Source organism: Chiloscyllium punctatum, chromosome 2, assembly GCF_047496795.1.
Source record: "Chiloscyllium punctatum isolate Juve2018m chromosome 2, sChiPun1.3, whole genome shotgun sequence".
In the NCBI taxonomy this organism is placed as follows: domain Eukaryota; kingdom Metazoa; phylum Chordata; class Chondrichthyes; order Orectolobiformes; family Hemiscylliidae; genus Chiloscyllium; species Chiloscyllium punctatum.
In genome coordinates this window covers 12,979,667-12,999,093 of record NC_092740.1, presented here as the reverse complement: position 1 = coordinate 12,999,093, position 19,427 = coordinate 12,979,667, and the positions used below count along the sequence as shown (strand labels likewise).

Genomic DNA, 19,427 nt, shown 5'->3' with positions numbered 1-19,427 from the left:
AAGGATAACAGCAGAAGGCAACCTCTTCTGGCTCATTCACTCACTCAAATCGGGAATGATCACAGAATGCTATTGTTTATTGCAAGGGGAAATGGAATATAACAATAAGGATATTCATTGCAGCTGTACAAGTCCTTGATGAAAGTACATCTGGAGTATTTTGCATTTTGATCTCCTTTGAAAAAGGATTCAATTGATTTAAAGATGATTATAAGAATCTTCATGCTCCTTGTTCCTGGGATGAAGGGCTTAGCTTATGAAAAAAGATTGAAGAGATTGGCTCTTTATGCATTGGAGTTTAAAGGACTGAGAGGCAATCTTGTTGAAAATAAGACCTTGAGCAGACTTTAAAGTGTTGATTCTGAGAGGAAGTTTTCTCTTTTCACAGTGATTAGAACTGGGGGACTCTATTTAAGAATAAGGTTTTCAGATGTAGATGAGAATTTTTTTCTCGGAGTTGTTGGTGTATGGAATTCTCTAGAAAGTTCACCGTAGTTATTCTTAATATCCTTATTGGTGACGTTGTGGCAATGTCACTGGGCTAGTGTTCCAGAAGTTCAACCAAATGCCCTGAGGACTTGAATTCATACCCCACCACGGCAGCCATTAGAATTTAAATTCACTTAATCTGAAGTCTTTGACTAATCTCTAACGATGCTTTGGAACTGACCCCAATTGTCACAAATCCCTGTATGGTTCACTGAGGACTTTAGGGAAGGAAATCTGCCATCCTTACCCAGTCTGATTTTGATGTGACTACAGACCTATTACATGTAGGCAATTAGGGATGGGCAGCAAATGTTAGTCTTGCTAGCAGTGCCCACATCCCATATAAAATACAAAATTTACTCTCAATGTCGTTGTCGAGCAGAAACTAATTAATCTCAGTTCTGAAATTTTCATTGCAGCATCCCTCCTCCAAATTGTGACAGTCTTTTTGAGGAAAGAGTTTGAGACTTCCAGTATCCTCTTGCATTCAGCAATGCTTTGCAACATCAGCCTTAAGCAGCCTGGCTCTAGTGTTACAATTGTATCCCTGGTTTTGCCCACACAGGAGGAACCAATTTCTCTTGGTCTGCCCTATCGTATTCTTTAATCATCATAAATATCTCAATTATAATTTCCCCTTACCCTTCTAAACTCCAGGAAGTATATGCCCAGTCTATGCAATGTGCCCTCCTAGTTGAGCCCATTTGGTCCTGATGAATTTGGGGTGATGGTCTTGAGGGTTGTCCTGTCTTGGCTATAAACTGGAGTGGGCCATCAAGCTGCATTCTGCCTCTGGATTTACTCCACACTGTTTGGCACTTTCAACAACCCATATTTAGGTTCAACATCTACACCAGAGCCTTGAGTCAATAATCCAAAGTTGACATCCATTCTAGGGGGAGCATTGCAATGTCAGAGGTGTTGTGTTTCAAGATCTGTCATGGGTGATCCAACATTCAGCATGTCCACTTTCCTGTTCTTTCTTCATGGCCCTTGATTCCCCTACTAATCACGAATCTTTCTATCTCAGCCTCAAATATACACTGGGACTTTGTCCTCCACAGCTTCCTTGGCAAGGAGTTCCAAAGACACTCAAATCCATGTGAAAGAAAAAATTCCTCTGCATTCAGTTTTAAATTGGCACTGTGGTACCCTGTGAGTTATGCCGTCTGATCCTAGACTTTCCCACAAGGGGAAGCATCCTCTCAGCATTTATCCTGTCAAGACCCTTAAGAAGCCTCTACGTTTATATGTGATCACCTCTCATTCTTCTAAACTGCTGTGAGTACAGTGCTAATCTGTTTAACATTTGCATATAAAACAATCCCTCTATATCAGGGATCATCCTAGTGAACCTTCTCTGAACTGCCGAAAATAAAATAGCTTTCCTTAACTAATGGGACCAAAACTGCTCTCAGTACTCCAGACAGATTCTCACCAGCACCTTGTACAGCTGCAGTAAAACCTCTCTACTCTTGCATTCCGACACATTTGAACTAAGAGATAACAATCCATTACCCTTCCTAGTTGCCTTCTGCAAAAATATACCATTTAAATAATACTCTGTTCTTGTGTTCTCCCTTCCAAAGTGAAAGATGCGGAGAGACAGTGGCATAGTGGTGATGTCACTGCGCTAATAATGCAGAGAACAAGGCTAGTGTTTGTAGGCATGGTTTCAAATCCCACCACAGCAACTGTTGAAATTTGTATTTAATTAATAAATATTCAAGCATTTAAGACTACCCTCTGTGTTGGTGACTACAAAACCATCATCAATTATCATAAAACCCACCTGTCCTTTAGAAAAGGTAAGGGAATTGAATTGAATTTATTGTCACATGTACCGGGGCACAGTGAAAAGCTTTGTCTTGTGAGCAATACAGACAGATCACAGAGTTAAGTAGCATAGATAAGTAAATAATAGGTAAATGGCAGCAAAAACAAAAACACAGGTGTAGGCGGATGTTAAGGGTTTATGAGTCCATTCAACGTTCTAACAACAGTAGGGTAGAAACTGTTATGAAACCGGCTGGTGAGTGTATTCAGGCTTCTGTACCTTCTCCCTGATGGTAGAGGTTGTAGAAAAACATTGCCAGGGTGGGATGGATCTTTGAGAATGCTGGTGGCCTTTCCTTGACAGTGAGCCTCGTAGATGGATTCTCTAGATGGGAGATTGGCCTTTGTGATTGCCCGGACCGGGTTCACCACTCTCTGTAACCATCTCCGATCTTGAATGGTACAGTTGCCATAACAGGTAGTGATACATCCAGACAGAATGCTCTTGATGGCACACCTATAAAAGCTGGCAAGGGTATTCGCCGTCATGCCAAATTTCCTCAGCTGCCTGAGGAAGAAGAGACATTGTTGGGCCTTTGCAACCAGTGTGTCCACATGAAGAGTCCAAGAAAGCTTGTAGTGGCTGACCACTCCAGGAGCTTGACACTCTCCACTCGTTCCACCTCTGTGCTATTAATTTGTAGGGGGCATGAGTCCAAAGTCAATAATGAGTTCCTTGGGTATTTCCAGCATTGAGAGCTAGATTGTTCTCAGTGCACCATTTTTCCAGGTCTTCCACCTCCCATCTGTAGTCTATTTCATCGCCATCTGAAATTTGACTGACTATGGTGGTGTCATCAGCGAACTTGTAAGTGGCATTAATTTGGTATTTGGCCACTGTATGGGTATACAGTGGGTACAGTAGGGGGCTGAGTACGCACCCCGGGGGGTTCCAGTGTTGAGTCTGGTGGTCGGGCCAACATGTGCCTCCAGACCCACAGCAATGTGGCTGACTCTTAAACTGCCCTCTGAATGGCTTGCTAGTACCAATTCAGTTTGAGGGCAATTAAAGATGGGCAACAAATGACGACCTTGTCATTTATGCTCATGTTTGATGGAAGACAAATGCCCACTGTGAGGCCACTCAATCCCTAAGAGGTATGCAGAAGAGTCACTGAGACCCTCGTTGCAGAGACCATCACCATATCTACAGAAAGCGGCTGATCAATTCTGGCAGCAGAATCCTTTGAATTATTCAATTACCTCTCTCCCCAGTGAATTTACAAAGCATCCAACTGAACAGCACTTGACCAACGAGGGTTAAACAGTTCGAACGTGAGCCATGAATGTGTTGGGTGATCCCTTTTCCGCCTGTCTTCCTGTAGGTCATGCTATGTGGTGTTTCCGTGTCAACAGTTAGTTCTGGCTATGGGATGCATTTTGGGTCTTGTTATGTTTGCTCGCTATGGAGAAAATGGACCCCTGCAGCAGGGCTATGTCAACGCCTCTGATCAGGTATGCAGTCCTTTGTTTAAAAAACCAAATCACGGGAAAGCAAGAGGAAGAACTTCCATATATGTAACTGTCTTTCATGACTCTGCAACATCACAAATTATATTGAATTACAGAATTTACAGGTTATTTAATCCAACTAGTTCATGCTGCACATGAGCCTCCTGTTCACGTGTCAGTGCATCCTTCCTTCTGTTCCTTTATCACTCATGTTTATTGTGCTTCCCCTGAAAAGCATCAGTGTCATTCACTTCAGCCATTCCCTGTGATAGTGAGTTCCTCATTCTAACCACGCACGAGCTGGGCAAAAACCTTTCTCCTGATGGAATTATTAGTGACTATCTTTATATATGTGGCCTCCTAGTTTTGGACTTGCCTAATAACCTTTTAGGATCCGGCACTTGCCAAACTCACATTCTCTACCAACCGGAAGGACAAGGGCAGGAGACGTGTGGAGCACTCCCAGCTTCAAGGTCCATTCAAAGTCTCTCACCTTCCTGGCTTGGAACTATATCCTTAAATATCACTGGATCAAATCCTGGAGTTCCCTCGCTAGCAGCACAATGGGTGTATCTATATTAATGGCCAGCAGCGATTCAAGATGGCAGCTCACTAGCACCTTATCGAAAGTAATTATGAGTGGGCACTAATTGCTGGCCCAACCAGTAATGGCCACATCTCATGAAGGATAAATATGTCTTAGACTATCTTTTCTTTGCAAACTTGCTCTTTGTTGTGTGCAGGTTGGCTGTTCATTCCTGCATTACAACAGTGACGGCATCTTAAAAATACTTAATTGATTGTGGAGTCCTTTGGGATGTTGTGCGAGGTGCTGTACAAAATAGAGTCAATGTGTCACAAGATGGAGGCCATTCGGCTCATTGTCAGTCCAGTTCACTCACTCGATCCCTGCAGGTCACTGTAAATTTTTGTTTTTTTTTTCCTTAAGCTTTCCAGTTAGCATGAAGTTTTGCTGTCTTGACAGAATCTGTGCTGCCAACAGGAGGAACCTTTTGATACAGGCTTAGTGTTTGTTGGAGTTAAAGGAATGAAGATCCTTCTCCCTGAGAGTGATGGGGGAGCCAGAATCAGGAGGGTGGGGCAACATACGCACACAATACCCTGAAGCGTAAGACCTGGTGAACCAGCGGAAGTGGCCAGGGGCCAGGAAATTTGGTCTGATATCTTGAACTTGGATGGTGCTGTGGGCGAGGGTCGATTGGTGTTCGGGGAGTTGGGGTTCTGTGATTCTTACCAAACAGTTGTGAGCATCTGATCAGATGGAACAATGTTAAACTTGGTTTGAATTTCAGATGGTTCTTTACTTTGTCATGGACATACTTCAGCACTATCCTGGCCTACCTGGACTCTTCATAGCCTGCCTGTTCAGCGGAGCACTCAGGTACGTTCACAGTTACAGAATTAAACTTTCACAAATTAATGAACTGAGCAGCTGCAGTCCACAGACTGACAAGACTTGTACTGCGATAGTAGATGACCTTGCCAGTGTTAACATTGTATCTGCTTAAAAATTGCTGTCTGTACATTGTGTCTGCCAGTCTCACTGAAGAAGCTACTTTCTTCATTCATTGTATGTGGGTGTTGCTGGCCAGGTCAGCACTTATTGTCCATCTGTATTGCCCTTGAACTGAGTGGCTTGCTTGGCTATTTCAGAGCCAACCACATTGTTGTGGGTCTGGAGTCACATGTACACCAATTGGATAAGGGCAACAAATTTCCTTCCCTAAAAGACAGTGGTGAGCCAGATGATTTTTATAACAATTAACAGCAGTTAATTCCAATCACCAAAAATGAGCTTTTTATTCATATTATTATTAAATTCAAGTTTACCGATCTGCCATGGTGAGATTTGAACCCATGCCCCAGACCATTTGCCTGAGATTTTAATTGTTAATCCTAGTGACATTACCACTTTGTCACCGCCTCCCCAAACCCTGTCCAATATCCTCTTGTTTGCCTGATGCCAAGAAAGATTCTGATTGAAATATTTTCCTGCACTTGAGGATAAAAGCTGATCAGTACTTTAACTCTATCCACCTGCCTTACTGCCATAGCCTTTAGTATATTTTACCTGACAAAAATCTTTCAATCTTAGTTTTCAAATTTTGATTGACACTCAGCCTCAACAACAACTCTCAGGAGAATTCCAGATTTTCACTTCCTTTTGTGTGGAAAAACTGGTTCCTGAAGTTATCCCTGAAAAGCCTACTTCTATTTTAATTTTAAGATTATACTTCCTTGTTCTATTCCCAATTAACCAAATCCCTTCCCTTACACCGATACCAACTTCCCCACGGGTCCTTCAGTTGACACCAAGCCAGTATTTTGTAAAGAACATAACTCTGAGCAGGAGTAGGCAGTTCAACCCTTCAACTTGGTCTACCATTTGACACCATCATAGCTAATCTCATGTTGATTTCATAACTTTCTGATTTTTGAATTCTATTTATTAAGCTTCGGGTGCTTCAACAGCCAATTTCTTAACTTGCTCTGTGAGTCACCATTTCCAGTTAAGTGTAGTATCGAGGTGACTGCCCACCCATCCTCATGAGTCACTTGTGTCTGTCTGTTGGTGGAGGCAAGGATTGGATCACCAGACCACTTTGGCCTGAGTACTCTCTGTCAGAGCCTCACCAGTGTACGAATTGGTTTAGACTATTGTGTATTTTCTGATCATACACAATTCATGCTGAGAGCAGGGTGTCGACTGTAATGGGATCCCTTAGGTTTGTGGATCCAGCTCATTTACTGCATGACAATTACAGCAAAGCAAGAAACAGAGACAGTTTTGTTTTGGGTGTGATATGTGTGTTGGTTTCAAAGTGATCATCTGGTTCAGAACTTGAGTAACATTCACTGCTACGGATTGCAAAGTAATCGTGCAGTAAATCACTTCTCTGGAGTTCTTGGCATGTGTTTCTCAGATGTAGCTCTGCATGTACTGCTGTAGAGCTGTTGTAACGGTGATGTCAATTGCTAGATTTATTGCTTACAAGCTCTAGCATTCATGTAACTCACAGCCAACTCTTAGTGGATGTGGGAATAACATTAGGCTCTTTTTTTAGTGCTGAAACATTGCTTGTGTCTCTTCAGCACAATATCGTCTGCATTCAATTCGCTGGCTGCCGTGACCATGACAGACCTGGTTAAACCTCAGTATCCACACATGACAGAGGCTAGAGCCACACTGATATCCAAGTGTCTCGGTGAGTGATAGTAGAAAATACCAACAACAATTTGCAATTACATAGCACTTTTTATTGTAACAAAACATTCCAAGGCATTTCATAGAAGCTTCATCAGAGAATGAGATACAAAATACTGGCTTGGTGTCAATTGAAGGACCCTTGGGGAAGTTGGTGTTGGTGTAAGGGAAGGGATTTGGTTAATTGGGAATAGAACAAGGAAGTATAATCTTAAAATTAAAATAGAAGTAGGCTTTTCAGGGATAACTTCAGGAACCAGTTTTTCCACACAAAAGGAAGTGAAAATCTGGAATTCTCCTGAGAGTTGTTGTTGAGGCTGAGTCAATCAAAATTTGGAAACTAAGATTGATAGATTTTTGTCGGGTAAAATATACTAAAGGCTATGGCAGTAAGGCAGGTGGATAGAGTGAAAGTACTGATCAGCTTTTATCCTCAAGCATAAACATAACAGGCATGAGATACAAGGTGACCTTTGGGGCAAATGATTGAAAAAATAAGTTTTGATAGACATCTTAAAGGATGCGAGACGAATAGAGTTGGGGAGTTGGGTTAGGAAGTAAATTGCAAAGTTGAAAAGGCAGGCGCCCGTGGTGGAGTGGTTAGAATCGGTGATGCACGAGAAATCAGAATTGGAAGAGCATAGATATCTTGGAGGACCAAAGGGATGGAAGAGTAAGGAAGTTAGAGGTAATGGAGGAGTTTTAAAAACAAGGATGAGAATTTTAGATTCAAGATGATTCCTTGTAGGTCATTGAGCACAAGGGCTGCTGCGTGACTTACTGAGAGTTAGAATATGTAGCAGAGGAACTGGGATCCCGTGTACTAGGATCTGTTTGAAGTGACTATAGCATTGTTTGTTCTGTCATGGTTGACAATTTACATAACACGAATCTTTCAATTTTCAGGCTTCCCAGAGTTTTGAGAAGTGAACCTGACTTAATTAATTTGTTAATCGGCTTCTGCCTCTGATGTATTTCTTTTGATGTGATTATCTGAGTCTGGAATGCAGCTTCTTAATAGTTTGGCAGCAATGATCATCCTCCCGGTGGCTGATTATGAACATTCCAGGCAAAGAAAGCCAATGCCTGCAGATTAGCAACAAGGCTAAAGGAATCAGCGCAGAAAGGAACAAAGACTTGCATTTCTGTAGCACCTTCTATGACCTCAATATTCCACAGTGGTTTTGGCCAATAGTTGCTTATGGCATAAACATAACAGGCTAAATGGCGTGTTTCTGTGTTGCAATAACTATGATACTCTATATATACTTCAAAATATAATCACATAGCAGCTCCCACAAGCAGACAACATATAATGTTGTAATGTTATTGATGGGACAGATATTGACCAGGATACTAGGGAAAATGTACCCTTGTCATCTTCAAAGTACTGGCGAGAAATCCTTTGCACTCACTGACAGAGCAGATAGAGTCTCTCTCAGTTTAATGTCTCTTCTGAAAACTAAGGCCTGCTCACAGCCAGCACCTGTGTCCCAGACAATATTCTCACAATTGCCCATCGGCGGGAGAGCTTTCAGTTCTTCATGTTTCTGCCCTCAAGAGTTTCCAGTCCTATCTCATATACTATTCTGCTTCTCACCTAAACCTACCTGGCAACCCCAATAGTCACCGCTCCCAAAGCAGAGAATCAGCGCCTAAAGTATTTTAGCACATAAACGTAAGTGTTGACAGGGGCTGCTGTTGGGATTAACAAGAGATAAGAAAGGGTAGGAGACACTGGGAGTTATTATTTAGACTGTCTTTCAGTGGTGAGGGATTGCTGTGCAGGATCTTCTATTGAAGTGCTTGGAGGGTGGAATCGGTTTATTTTTGTTGCAATGTGATAGCTTGTTGGCTTCACAGCTCAAAACCAGGCCATTCTGTCCAAATACTTCATGCTGGTGTATATGCTCCACACAGACCTTGCCCCTCTCCCTTTTCATCTCTTATTTTGTCAAAATGCCTTGGAATGGTCACTGCACTGAAAGCTGCCATTTAGATTGTTGTGTCTGTACCGACTGTTAGCAAAAGCACCTCCCCTTGTTCCATTCCCCTATCTTTTCCCGATAATGCTGAAAGTTTGCTTTTTGGCAAATAACCAGTTCTCCTTTGAAGGCTTGATTGTATCTGCCTCCACCACTCTGAGGCAGCACGTTTCAGATCCTAAGCACTTGGTGTAAAAAATCTCCTCACATTGCCAATGCTTCTTTTGCCAATCCCACAAAATTGGTATCCTTTGCCGCTCGATCCTATACTAATGGGCATTCTTTCTTCGAGTCTAATCTCTCCACAATGTTCATGATTTTGAATACTTCTATTGAATATCATCTTAATTTTCTCTGCTCCAAGGACGACAGCCCACGCTTCTCCAATTTATCTACGTAATTTAAATTCCTTATGCTTTGGAACTGCTCTTGTGAATCTTTCCTGCATACTCTGTAATGCTTTTACACTTTTCCTAAAGATGTCCAGAGCTATACACAAGACTACATACTGAATATTTAGTAATAAAACACTACTAACTGGTGTCTTATACATGTTTGTCATAACTTACTTTTATTTTACAAGATACTCCTGTTAATAAAGCTTAATAAAATACACTGAACGCTTCAGTAAATGCACTGCCAGTAGGGATTTGGAATCCCACTACTGTAGCTCTATATCCTCTATATTGTCTCCCCTCATTCTTCCGACCAAAATATATCACTTCACTTCATTAAGTTTAATCTGCCACGTTTATTCATTTCTCCAGCCTGTCTTTGTTCTCTCGTACACTATGGCTAACTTCCTTTTGGTTCACAATGCTTCCCAGTTCTGTGATTTGAAATTGTGCTGTTCCAAGTTCAGATCAGAAAACCCCTTGTAAAGCCACCTCCAGTTTGAAGAACAAGCAGAAGTATTCTCTGTCTTTTTATTTGTTCACTTATGGGATGTGGGTGTTGCTGGGCGGGCCAGCATTTATTACCTGCCTCTGGTTGCCCTTAAAATGGTGAGCTATCTTCTTGAACTGATGCTGTCCATGTGCTAAAATGTTATTGACACCCCTCTGAAAGGGTTGGGACCACAAGAGCTCTGGGAAGGGCACAAGGAATCCTTTGTCCAAGTATTGACTGTCTTCTGTATGATCCCAGCTGATGTTACTATTGGAACAAGTCAGACCCCAGAGTGAAATCTGGCTGGGATTGTATCAAAGGAAACCTGACCAGGGTTATGCTACAACTAATGGCTTATTCTTTCCTGTCATAAACCTACCCACAATATATACAACCTTCCTTTAACACTACAGGAGGTCTTGCTCTCCTACACATACAAGTTAAAATCATGATTCTGGTTATTAATCTTTATTTTTATGGAGGAGTTTAAAAATTAAGCAACACCTATACACCACTAGTTTAAAATCCAAACTTAACAAAAATACCCCTCACCTTTCATCACATTCTTCATGAGATGCATCTGTGATATTTTCCTCAATGACTCCATGCAGTAAGGTGTTCCACATTCTCACCACTCTAAATGAGGAATATTTTACCTGTAGATTTTTGTCTCTTACATGTAGTGTGCAGTAAATGAGAGTTCCTATGTTTTTGCAGCACTGGGCTATGGGCTGCTGTGTCTCGGAATGGCATACATCGCGTCGCTGATGGGCCCGGTGCTCCAGGTGCTGTATGACACACCTCTCTTTAAATGTATTTGTATCACTCTCCACAAGCCTTGGTTTTGACGTGTCTCCTTTTCAAACTCAGGCAGCGTTGAGTATTTTTGGGATAGTTGGTGGTCCACTGCTTGGAATCTTTTGCCTAGGAATGTTTTTCCCCATGGCTAACTCTACGGTGAGTTAATATAATACCAGTTATTTGAAAGTGATAGCATTTGAGTAACAGTGAGAGTACGATGGTGTAGTGGGTAATGTTACTGGACCAATAATCCAGAACCATGGGCTAATGTTCTGGGGATATGAGTTTGAATCCCACCACGGCAGATGGTGACATTTGAATCCTAGAATAAAAAAACTAGACTAATGGTGACCATGTACCTACCTAGTTCACTAATGCCCTTCAGGGAAGGTATCTGCCAGCCTTTACCTGGTCTGGCCCGCATGTGGCGCCAGCAGCATTGTTGGCTCTTGACTGTCTTCTGGGCAAGTAGGAATAGGTGATCAATATTGGTCTCGCCAGTGATGCTTGTATCCCATGACAGAATCTTATTCCTTTTGTGGTTGACTATTGTTTTGTCTGATTTCTAACAGGGTGCAATCTCGGGATTGGTAGCAGGATTAATCATGGCATTCTGGATTGGAATTGGTGGTTTCATCTCCAAGCGTGCACCTCTTTCATTCGTCAATGCGACCACAATCCAAAATATTAGCACTAGCTTGACAACTGCCACCATGACAACAGTCAACCTGACGACAGTAGCACCGAGCAATGGGTATGTTCAGGGCCTACCCGTGGTGTGTGACGTTATTCAGGCAACAATCACATTTTACATCAGTGGTTCTCACCTAAGGTTAACCTACAATGAGTAGGGAGTGACAATGGGAATTTTGGATTCCGATCACCACAGTTGTGCATCTCCTAGAACCATAGAGTGGTTTCAGCTCAAAGAGTTGTGGTGATGTTAAAGATTCTTAAAAAGAAGAGCTCAGCTTGTCCCATTCTCCTGCATTTATCCACAACCTTGCAAATATTCCTGTTCAGATAATGATCCAATTCCATTTTGAAAGCCGCAGTTGAATCTGCTTCCATCCTGCTCTCGGGTTGTGCATTTTGAGTAGAAATGTTTTTCTCATGTCACCTTTAGCTCTTTTTTAGCCAGTCACCTTAAATCTGCCTCCTCTGGTTCTCAATCCTTCCACAAATGAGAACAGTTTTTCTCTCTAGCTTCTTTCCAGACACTCATAATTCTGAGCTCCTCTATCACATCTCCTCCTAGATATCTCCTTCCTAAGGTGAAGACCCCACTTTACAAAATCACAAGTGTTATAATGTAAAAGGAGGCCATTCGGCCTGACATGTCTATGCTGACCTTTCTGAGAGTGTCAATACCAAGTGCCAGTCTTTTTCTCGATACTGTTGCATATTTCTTCCAAATAATTGCCCATTGCCCTCCTGAATGTTTCAGTTGAATCTACTTCCACCCCACTTCCAGACGGTGCATTCCAGGCCCTTACTACGTGCTTGTGTGAAAATGGTTTTTCTCCCAACATGTTAGTTCATTTTGCAACTTCTTGTTCCCATTATGAACATGAACAATTTCTTTCTAGCAGTTATTTAACTTGTTCATGATTTTGAAAACCTCTCTTAAACTCCTTTTAGCCTTCCTCTGTGCAGAATAGTCTCGACGTCTTCAATCTATCCTCCTAACATCCCTAGAATCATCCTTGTGAATCGCTTCTGCACTCAGTCTTACGTCTTTTTCCTATCATGTGACACCCAAAACTGTACACAATGTCTTCAATTTATCTACCTGACAGAAGTCTATCATCCATGAAATAATTCTGGTGAATCTCTCGACCTCTTGAGCCTTCACATGCTTCTGAAAGTATGGTGTCCAGAGACACACTTAATACTCCAGATGATAGTCAACTGTTGCTATCGTTAGCCTGACCCACAGTATAACAGCAATCAGCTGCAGTGCACAGTCTTGAAATACCCTGCCTAATTTTCCTCCTCAAATTAGCAATCAAAATTGGCCATGCAAATGTTGTGAAGGTACAACTAACATCCTTTAAAGAAAGCTCGAGCTTGCATATTATAGCACTCTTAATAATCTGAGTGTCCCTGAGTACTTCAACTCAGTAAAACAGTTTTTGTATTGTTGCAGTGTGAGGAAACAAGGTGCCCAATGTGCATACAGCAAGTTCTCACAAGCAATAAGGAAATGATTGGGTAGCCTGTTGGTTGGGGCTTCAGTGAAATCTCCCCTGCCTCTTTCTAGTAATGTCCATGGGGTCATTTATGCACGCTAAAGATGGCAGATGAAGTCCTAATTTGTTCTTTCATTCTGAAAGATGGCACTTCCAATGATTCAGCAATCGCTCCTTGCTGCTCTGAGTGTCAGCCCTGTGTTCCAGCCTCTGGATGCCCTTAAGGGAGTAAACCTGGCCTTTGTGTGAATCTGGATCCACACACAATGTGAATGACTTTCAAATGCCCTCTATAATAGCCTAGTATATCATTCAGGTGAGTCAGGAAACCTCAGTGCTGAAGGAGGCCATCTAGTCCCTCTGGGCTGTGCCAATGTTTTGAAAGAATAATATATGCCTTTGAGATGTCAGCAACTCAGAAGGTAGTGATCTTCAAGTTCCATCCTGGAGCAGCATGAAACTCCAGCATGAAACTTAGAATGAATGAACTGTGCTACTGAGGGAGTAACACATTGTTGGAAGTGCCACCTTTTGGATGAGCAGTTAAATCGTCTTCCTGGTTGAGGATCAAAACGTTTCTTGGGCACTATTTCACCCAGTGGTAGTGATGCTGGTGGATCTCCGTCTAAACAGCTAAAGCATTGCTGTTTATGAGAGACTACTATGGAGTTTGACTATTGTTGTTTCCTATGTTGTAACTACATTTCAAAAAAAATTGTTTGAGGTTGGGGAGTGCTTCATGATGTTCTGAAGTGAGAGGTGCTAGATAATTGCAGGGTTTTTGTTTGTTTCTTCCTCCTGGAGTAATTTTGCTTTTGCGTGTATAGCTGATCCCATTTGCTGATCTAAATTTCTTTGTTCTATAGCCTCACAGGACTGAAGAAGTTCTATTCTCTTTCCTACATGTGGTACAGTGGGCACAATGCAGCCACTGTAGTTATCGTGGGACTGCTGGTCAGTTTCTTAACAGGTAAGGTAGCTGGTGCTCCAGTGCAAATTGGTGCTTGACATTTTCATCTTTTTCCTATCACTGGCAAGAGACTTCACTTCCAGTTTTGGGTTTGGTGCTGTCATGGTTTTGTTAATTTTGTGAATAATTCACAGATTGGGAATTCAAATGATTGTTAATGAGTCTAAATTCAGTTTTATGTAGTAGATGTGACCAAGAGGGTCCATTAAGATTGTTATGATGGGCAGATTGTGATGTAACGTTAAAGTCACCATAGTCCCAGAGGACCATTAAGGGAGAGACGACCGGGTGATGGTTTCATCTGAGGATTGAGAAGGAAAGTCCTTTGTGGTAACCTCAACCAGTACAGCTAGTGAACCCATGCTGTTGGTATCACTCCGCATCACAAACCAGCGTCCAGCCAACTGAGCTATCCAATACCCTTAGTGATGGAGTGGTAATGCCACTGGACTAGGAACCCAGAGGCCCAGGCTAACACCTTGAGGGACGTGGGTTCAGACCCCACCATGGTAGCTCGTGGAATTAAAAACTTGAGTGAATAAATCTGGAGTTGCAAACTAGTCTCAGTAATGGTGACCGTGAAGCCATGATTGATTGTTGTAAAACAAAATGTACATCTATTTATCTCACATCCTTTAGGGAGGGAAATCTGCTGCACTTACCTGGCCTGGCATACATGTGGCACACATACCTACAGCAATGTGGTTGACTCTTTACCATTCTCTGAAATGGCCAAACCAGTCATTCAGTCCAAGCACAATTAGGGATTGGCAACAAATGGTTACCTTATCACTAATGCCCACATTCGATGAAAGAGTCAAGGAAAAAAACAACCTGCTCACTAACTGTTTTTCTGATGAAGGAAATGTTGTATCCCTGCCTGATCTGGCCCCTCCACGTTTCCATCCCCTATCCAACTCTAAACTGATACAGTGTAACCTCTGTGCCTTCTGAAGAGCTACTGCAGATGAGTAATAAATGGGTAGAACCCAACAAAGAATTGCATGTGAAGGATTCAGCTCAACAAAGCCTCGTGAAGTGAAGCAAAACTGTTTTCGGTGGCAGGACGGTAACCAGAGGACACATACGTAAGATGATCAGCAAGAGAAATGGCGAGTGAGGAGAACTGTGTGTTGCCAATGACTGTGTTCTGTGACAATTACCAGTGCTGTGAAGTGACTGATCAAGACTCTAAGCTTGCTCAAGTAAACTGCTCACTATAGTTTGCAGCTGTTCAAGAAGAAAGGACTCGAATGTTATTGTGTACAGTTCTGGTGGCCCCATTAAAGGAAGGATGTGGAAGCATTGGAAAAGGTGCAGAGGAGGTCTACCATGATGTTGCCTGGTCTGGAGGGAAGCTCTTAAGAGGAAAAGCTGAGAGACTTGGGTCTGTTCTCTTTGGAAAGAAGAAGTCTAAGGGGGGATTTATTAGAGACATACAAGATGTTCAGAGGATTAGATGGGGTAGACAGTGAAATACTTTTTCCCTAGGATGACGATGTCAACTTGTACAAGAGGGCATAACTACAAATTAAGAGATGATGGATTTAAGACAGATGTCAGAGGCAGGTTCTTTACTCAGAGAGTGGTAAGGGCGTGGAATGCCCTACCTACTAATGTAGTCAACTCAGCCACATTAGGGAGATTTAAACAATCCTTAGATAAGCACATGGATGATTTTGGGATAGTGTAGGGGGACGAGCTAGATTTGTTCACAGGTCAGCGCAACATTGAGGGCCGAAGGGCCTGTTCTGCGCTGTATTGTTCTATGTTCTTGTGGAAAGTCCAAGGTGGACCATAATTTGCTGGCTGCGCCTGTGGAACCAATATCCTGAGCGTGACTGTTAAATAAAATCTGATTGAGTCTTCATTGTTTCTCCTGTTTGTCCACAGTATTTGCCTTTCTGTTGTTAGTCTCACCCTGTGTACTGTCACTTATTTGAAGCAGTGTTCTCAGCACAGTGTAACCCTGGTTATGTGGCTGTTTAAATGCCTACAGCCAAGGCCATATCTCAAGTTATTGCTCAGCTTTGAGCCCCTTAATTAGTCCCATACAATGGAGAACTTGTGACCTGGCTATGATTCAGTAATTAAAACCAGATCTACAACGTTCTCTGAAGCTGCAGTGGAATGGCCTTATGGAGAAATTGGAAATACTTTCTTTAAGAAACATTGTTAACTTGTATGCCACAGTGCTGAGTGCAGCATATCTGAAAACCTCTTGAATAATAATTTGCTTCATCACGCCCTTTAGTGTGATATTGTCAATTTCTTTTCCCTCCTTGGCGAGAAGTGGGGAGGGGTGTAAAGCAAAAGAATCAAACTTTAAAATTGGAGCTGGGCTATTGTGGGCTGAGATCAGGAAGCATTTCACCTGCTAGCTACTGGAAATCTCGAACACTGTCTCCAAAAAGCTGTTAATGCTGAGCGTCAAGACTGCACAGAGGATTTTGTTTTTCTATTTGTTCACGGAATATGACATTGCTGAACAGACCAGCATTTTCTTTTCATCCCCAAGTGTTAAGAGTCAACCACATTGCTGTGGCTCTGGAGTCACATATAGAGCACACCAGGTAGGGATGGTAGATTTCCTTTTCTGAAGGGCTTTAATGAACTAGGTAGGTTTTGGTCATCATTGGGTCAACTTTCTAACTCCAGATTTTTTTCTTTTATTGAATTCAAATTTCACTTATGAGATTTGAACCCACCTATCCAGAACAAAATCTGTTTGTTGAGAACTGTCAATGTGACATTGGTCACCTTAATTTCTCTGTCCCCATCCTTAACCATTCGAACACGTTACTCTCTGAACTGACTGTACCCTGTGTTCTCCGATCCCACCCTGGCTTTGTCATCATGCTTGCCAACAAGGCTGGCGCTGTTGGTTTTGACCGCTTCGGCGGGTCGGTGTGGACTCATTGGGCCGAAGGGCCTGTTTTCATGCTGTAAGTAATCTAATCTAATCTACATTGTGGAGGCTGAGCGCTGGACACCACCTCCCATCGCCCCCTGGACCATGACCTCACCATTGAACATCTACAACTGTCACCAACCTCATCTCATCTGGGATGTCCCACAACATCTTCCCAAAGGCCCCTCATCCTACACAGCCCCTTTCTATCTTTGCCACAAACTCCAAAAACAGGACTGCTCAGGCAGGCCCATTATTTCTGCCCACTCCTAACCCTTGGGGAATCTATCTCTTTGTACCTCAACTCAATTTTTTTTCTCACCTTTTCTTGTTCCTTCTCACTTACCTACATGATTCCTCCGATGCTTTGCATCAGTTTCAGAATTTCCAGTTCACAGCCTCCAGCCATCTCCACTTTAGCATAGATGTGCAATCCCTTTAAGTGTCAATCCTCCATCAGGATGGTCTCAGGGCTCTTTTTTTTTTGCCTGGAAGAAAAGTCTGAACTGTCCCCATCCATCACCAGCTTCCTTGCCTGGCTGCGCTCATCCTCACTCTGAACAATGTCACTTTTAAGTCCTGCCACTTTCTTCAGGTCAAAGGTGTGCCCATCAGTACCTGTATGGGCCCCAGTTATGCCTGTCTCTTCATGGGCTATGTGGAACATTCCTTGTTCCAATCCTATTCTAGACCCCACCCACAACTTTCTCTCTGCTACATTTGTCCCCCTCTCATCTGGAATTGGAAAAATTGATTTACTTTGCTTCCAATTTTCACCTTGTCCTCACCTTCGTCTGCTCCATCACTGATTCCTCCCCTACTTTGTACAACATCTCTGATTCCTTTTCTCGGAACAGGCTGCCCACCGATACCCACTGACTCCCACAGTTACCTGGACTTCATCCTTCCCCGTAAGGACTTTCCAACTCCGAACCGCCTGACCTTGTTTTGAGCATAAATACCACTTTTCCTTTGCTGTCAATAGTTCTGATGAAGAGTTACTGGATGCGAAATATTAATTCAGCTTTCTTCCCACGAAAGCTACCACTTCTGTGTTTTCGCCAGCCATTTCTGATTTTGTTCCCCAGAACATTAGACTGAGCTTCTGGATTACCAGCCCAGTGGCAATGCCCTTGGTCACTGCCTCCTCTAATTGAATCCTGCCCTAATTATATGTCAGAGACATAACCACATTTAGATTATGGAGCTTGAGGGCTTATTCTGACACGTTGTTACTTAAAAATATAATATAGAAGCTGAGGAAAGACAGCCTCACCTGCACTTTGTGGATAGATACAAAGTGATTGATAGATTTCTCTTACTAAAGGATGTTTGGGGATGTCCAGAAACTAGAAGGAAGCTAGAATTTAGCTCAAGATCAGCCATAATTGAATTGAATGATGCTATTGGAATTTCTCCCCCCTTGCTTGGCAGCTCAGACCCGATCATGTGACTGTTGCTATCTCATCCTTGCAGATTGTGTTCCATCTCATTGTTCAGCTTAATCGCTTTTTAAATATATCAGAAAAATGTCTCCATATGGATGCCTCTGATAAATGGTATCTATCCATGTGCATGTGGACAATATTTTGTTTGTACTTCTGTGTTGGAGTGTGTCTTTGTAAATCAGTTGTTATATATGCCTATTATAGAAATTAATTTGCTTCTGTGCAAATTCCAGGCCCAGTAAAAGGAGAAGATGTGAACCCATCATTGGTTTTTCCAGTTCTGCGTTATCTGCTCTTTTTCCTGCCCGAGCGATGCAAGGAGAAGCTGAGTTGTGGAGTCCGTTATCATCCTGCAGTATGTACTGATCCATCAATCATTTAGCAATGCCCTCCTAGTGTTAACCAAGTACTGAGAGTTTAAATCAGCAACAAGTGAATCTTGCTGCAGCCCCCTCCCATGGTGGAAGTCTAAAGCTCAGCCCCCAGGCCAATGTCTCTCTGTCTGCAGATCCACCCCAGGGCGGGGCCTCATTGTCTGCAGCTCCACCCCCAGGGCGGGGCCTCATTGTCTGCAGCTCCACCCCCAAGGCAGGGCCTCACTGTCTGCAGCTCCACCCCCAGGGCAGGGCCTCACTGTCTGCAGCTCCACCCCCAGGGCAGGGCCTCACTGTCTGCAGCTCCACCCCCAGGGCAGGGCCTCACTGTCTGCAGCTCCACCCCCAGGGCAGGGCCTCACTGTCTGCAGCTCCACCCCCAGGGCAGGGCCTCACTGTCTGCAGCTCCACCCCCAGGGCAGGGCCTCACTGTCTGCAGCTCCACCCCCAGGGCAGGGCCTCACTGTCTGCAGCTCCACCCCCAGGGCAGGGCCTCACTGTCTGCAGCTCCACCCCCAGGGCAGGGCCTCACTGTCTGCAGCTCCACCCCCAGGGCAGGGCCTCACTGTCTGCAGCTCCACCCCCAGGGCAGGGCCTCACTGTCTGCAGCTCCACCCCCAGGGCAGGGCCTCACTGTCTGCAGCTCCACCCCCAGGGCAGGGCCTCACTGTCTGCAGCTCCACCCCCAGGGCAGGGCCTCACTGTCTGCAGCTCCACCCCCAGGGCAGGGCCTCACTGTCTGCAGCTCCACCCCCAGGGCAGGGCCTCACTGTCTGCAGCTCCACCCCCAGGGCAGGGCCTCACTGTCTGCAGCTCCACCCCCAGGGCAGGGCCTCACTGTCTGCAGCTCCACCC

General features: G+C 43.5%; 1 protein-coding gene across 10 annotated transcripts in view; it reads left to right on the top strand.

Moving 5' to 3' along the window:
• The window catches only part of slc5a6a (solute carrier family 5 member 6a), a 64,861-nt gene that overhangs the window by 30,007 nt on the left and 15,427 nt on the right, over positions 1 to 19,427 (top strand). For all 10 annotated transcript variants that reach the window (XM_072593650.1, XM_072593660.1, XM_072593640.1 and 7 more), the window contains exons 8-15: positions 3,651 to 3,780; positions 5,091 to 5,179; positions 6,892 to 7,004; positions 10,594 to 10,661; positions 10,747 to 10,833; positions 11,250 to 11,431; positions 13,736 to 13,839; positions 18,432 to 18,553. In XM_072593650.1, coding sequence (XP_072449751.1) covers positions 3,651 to 3,780; positions 5,091 to 5,179; positions 6,892 to 7,004; positions 10,594 to 10,661; positions 10,747 to 10,833; positions 11,250 to 11,431; positions 13,736 to 13,839; positions 18,432 to 18,553 — 895 coding nt within the window. The remainder of the gene's footprint in view (positions 1 to 3,650; positions 3,781 to 5,090; positions 5,180 to 6,891; positions 7,005 to 10,593; positions 10,662 to 10,746; positions 10,834 to 11,249; positions 11,432 to 13,735; positions 13,840 to 18,431; positions 18,554 to 19,427) is intronic.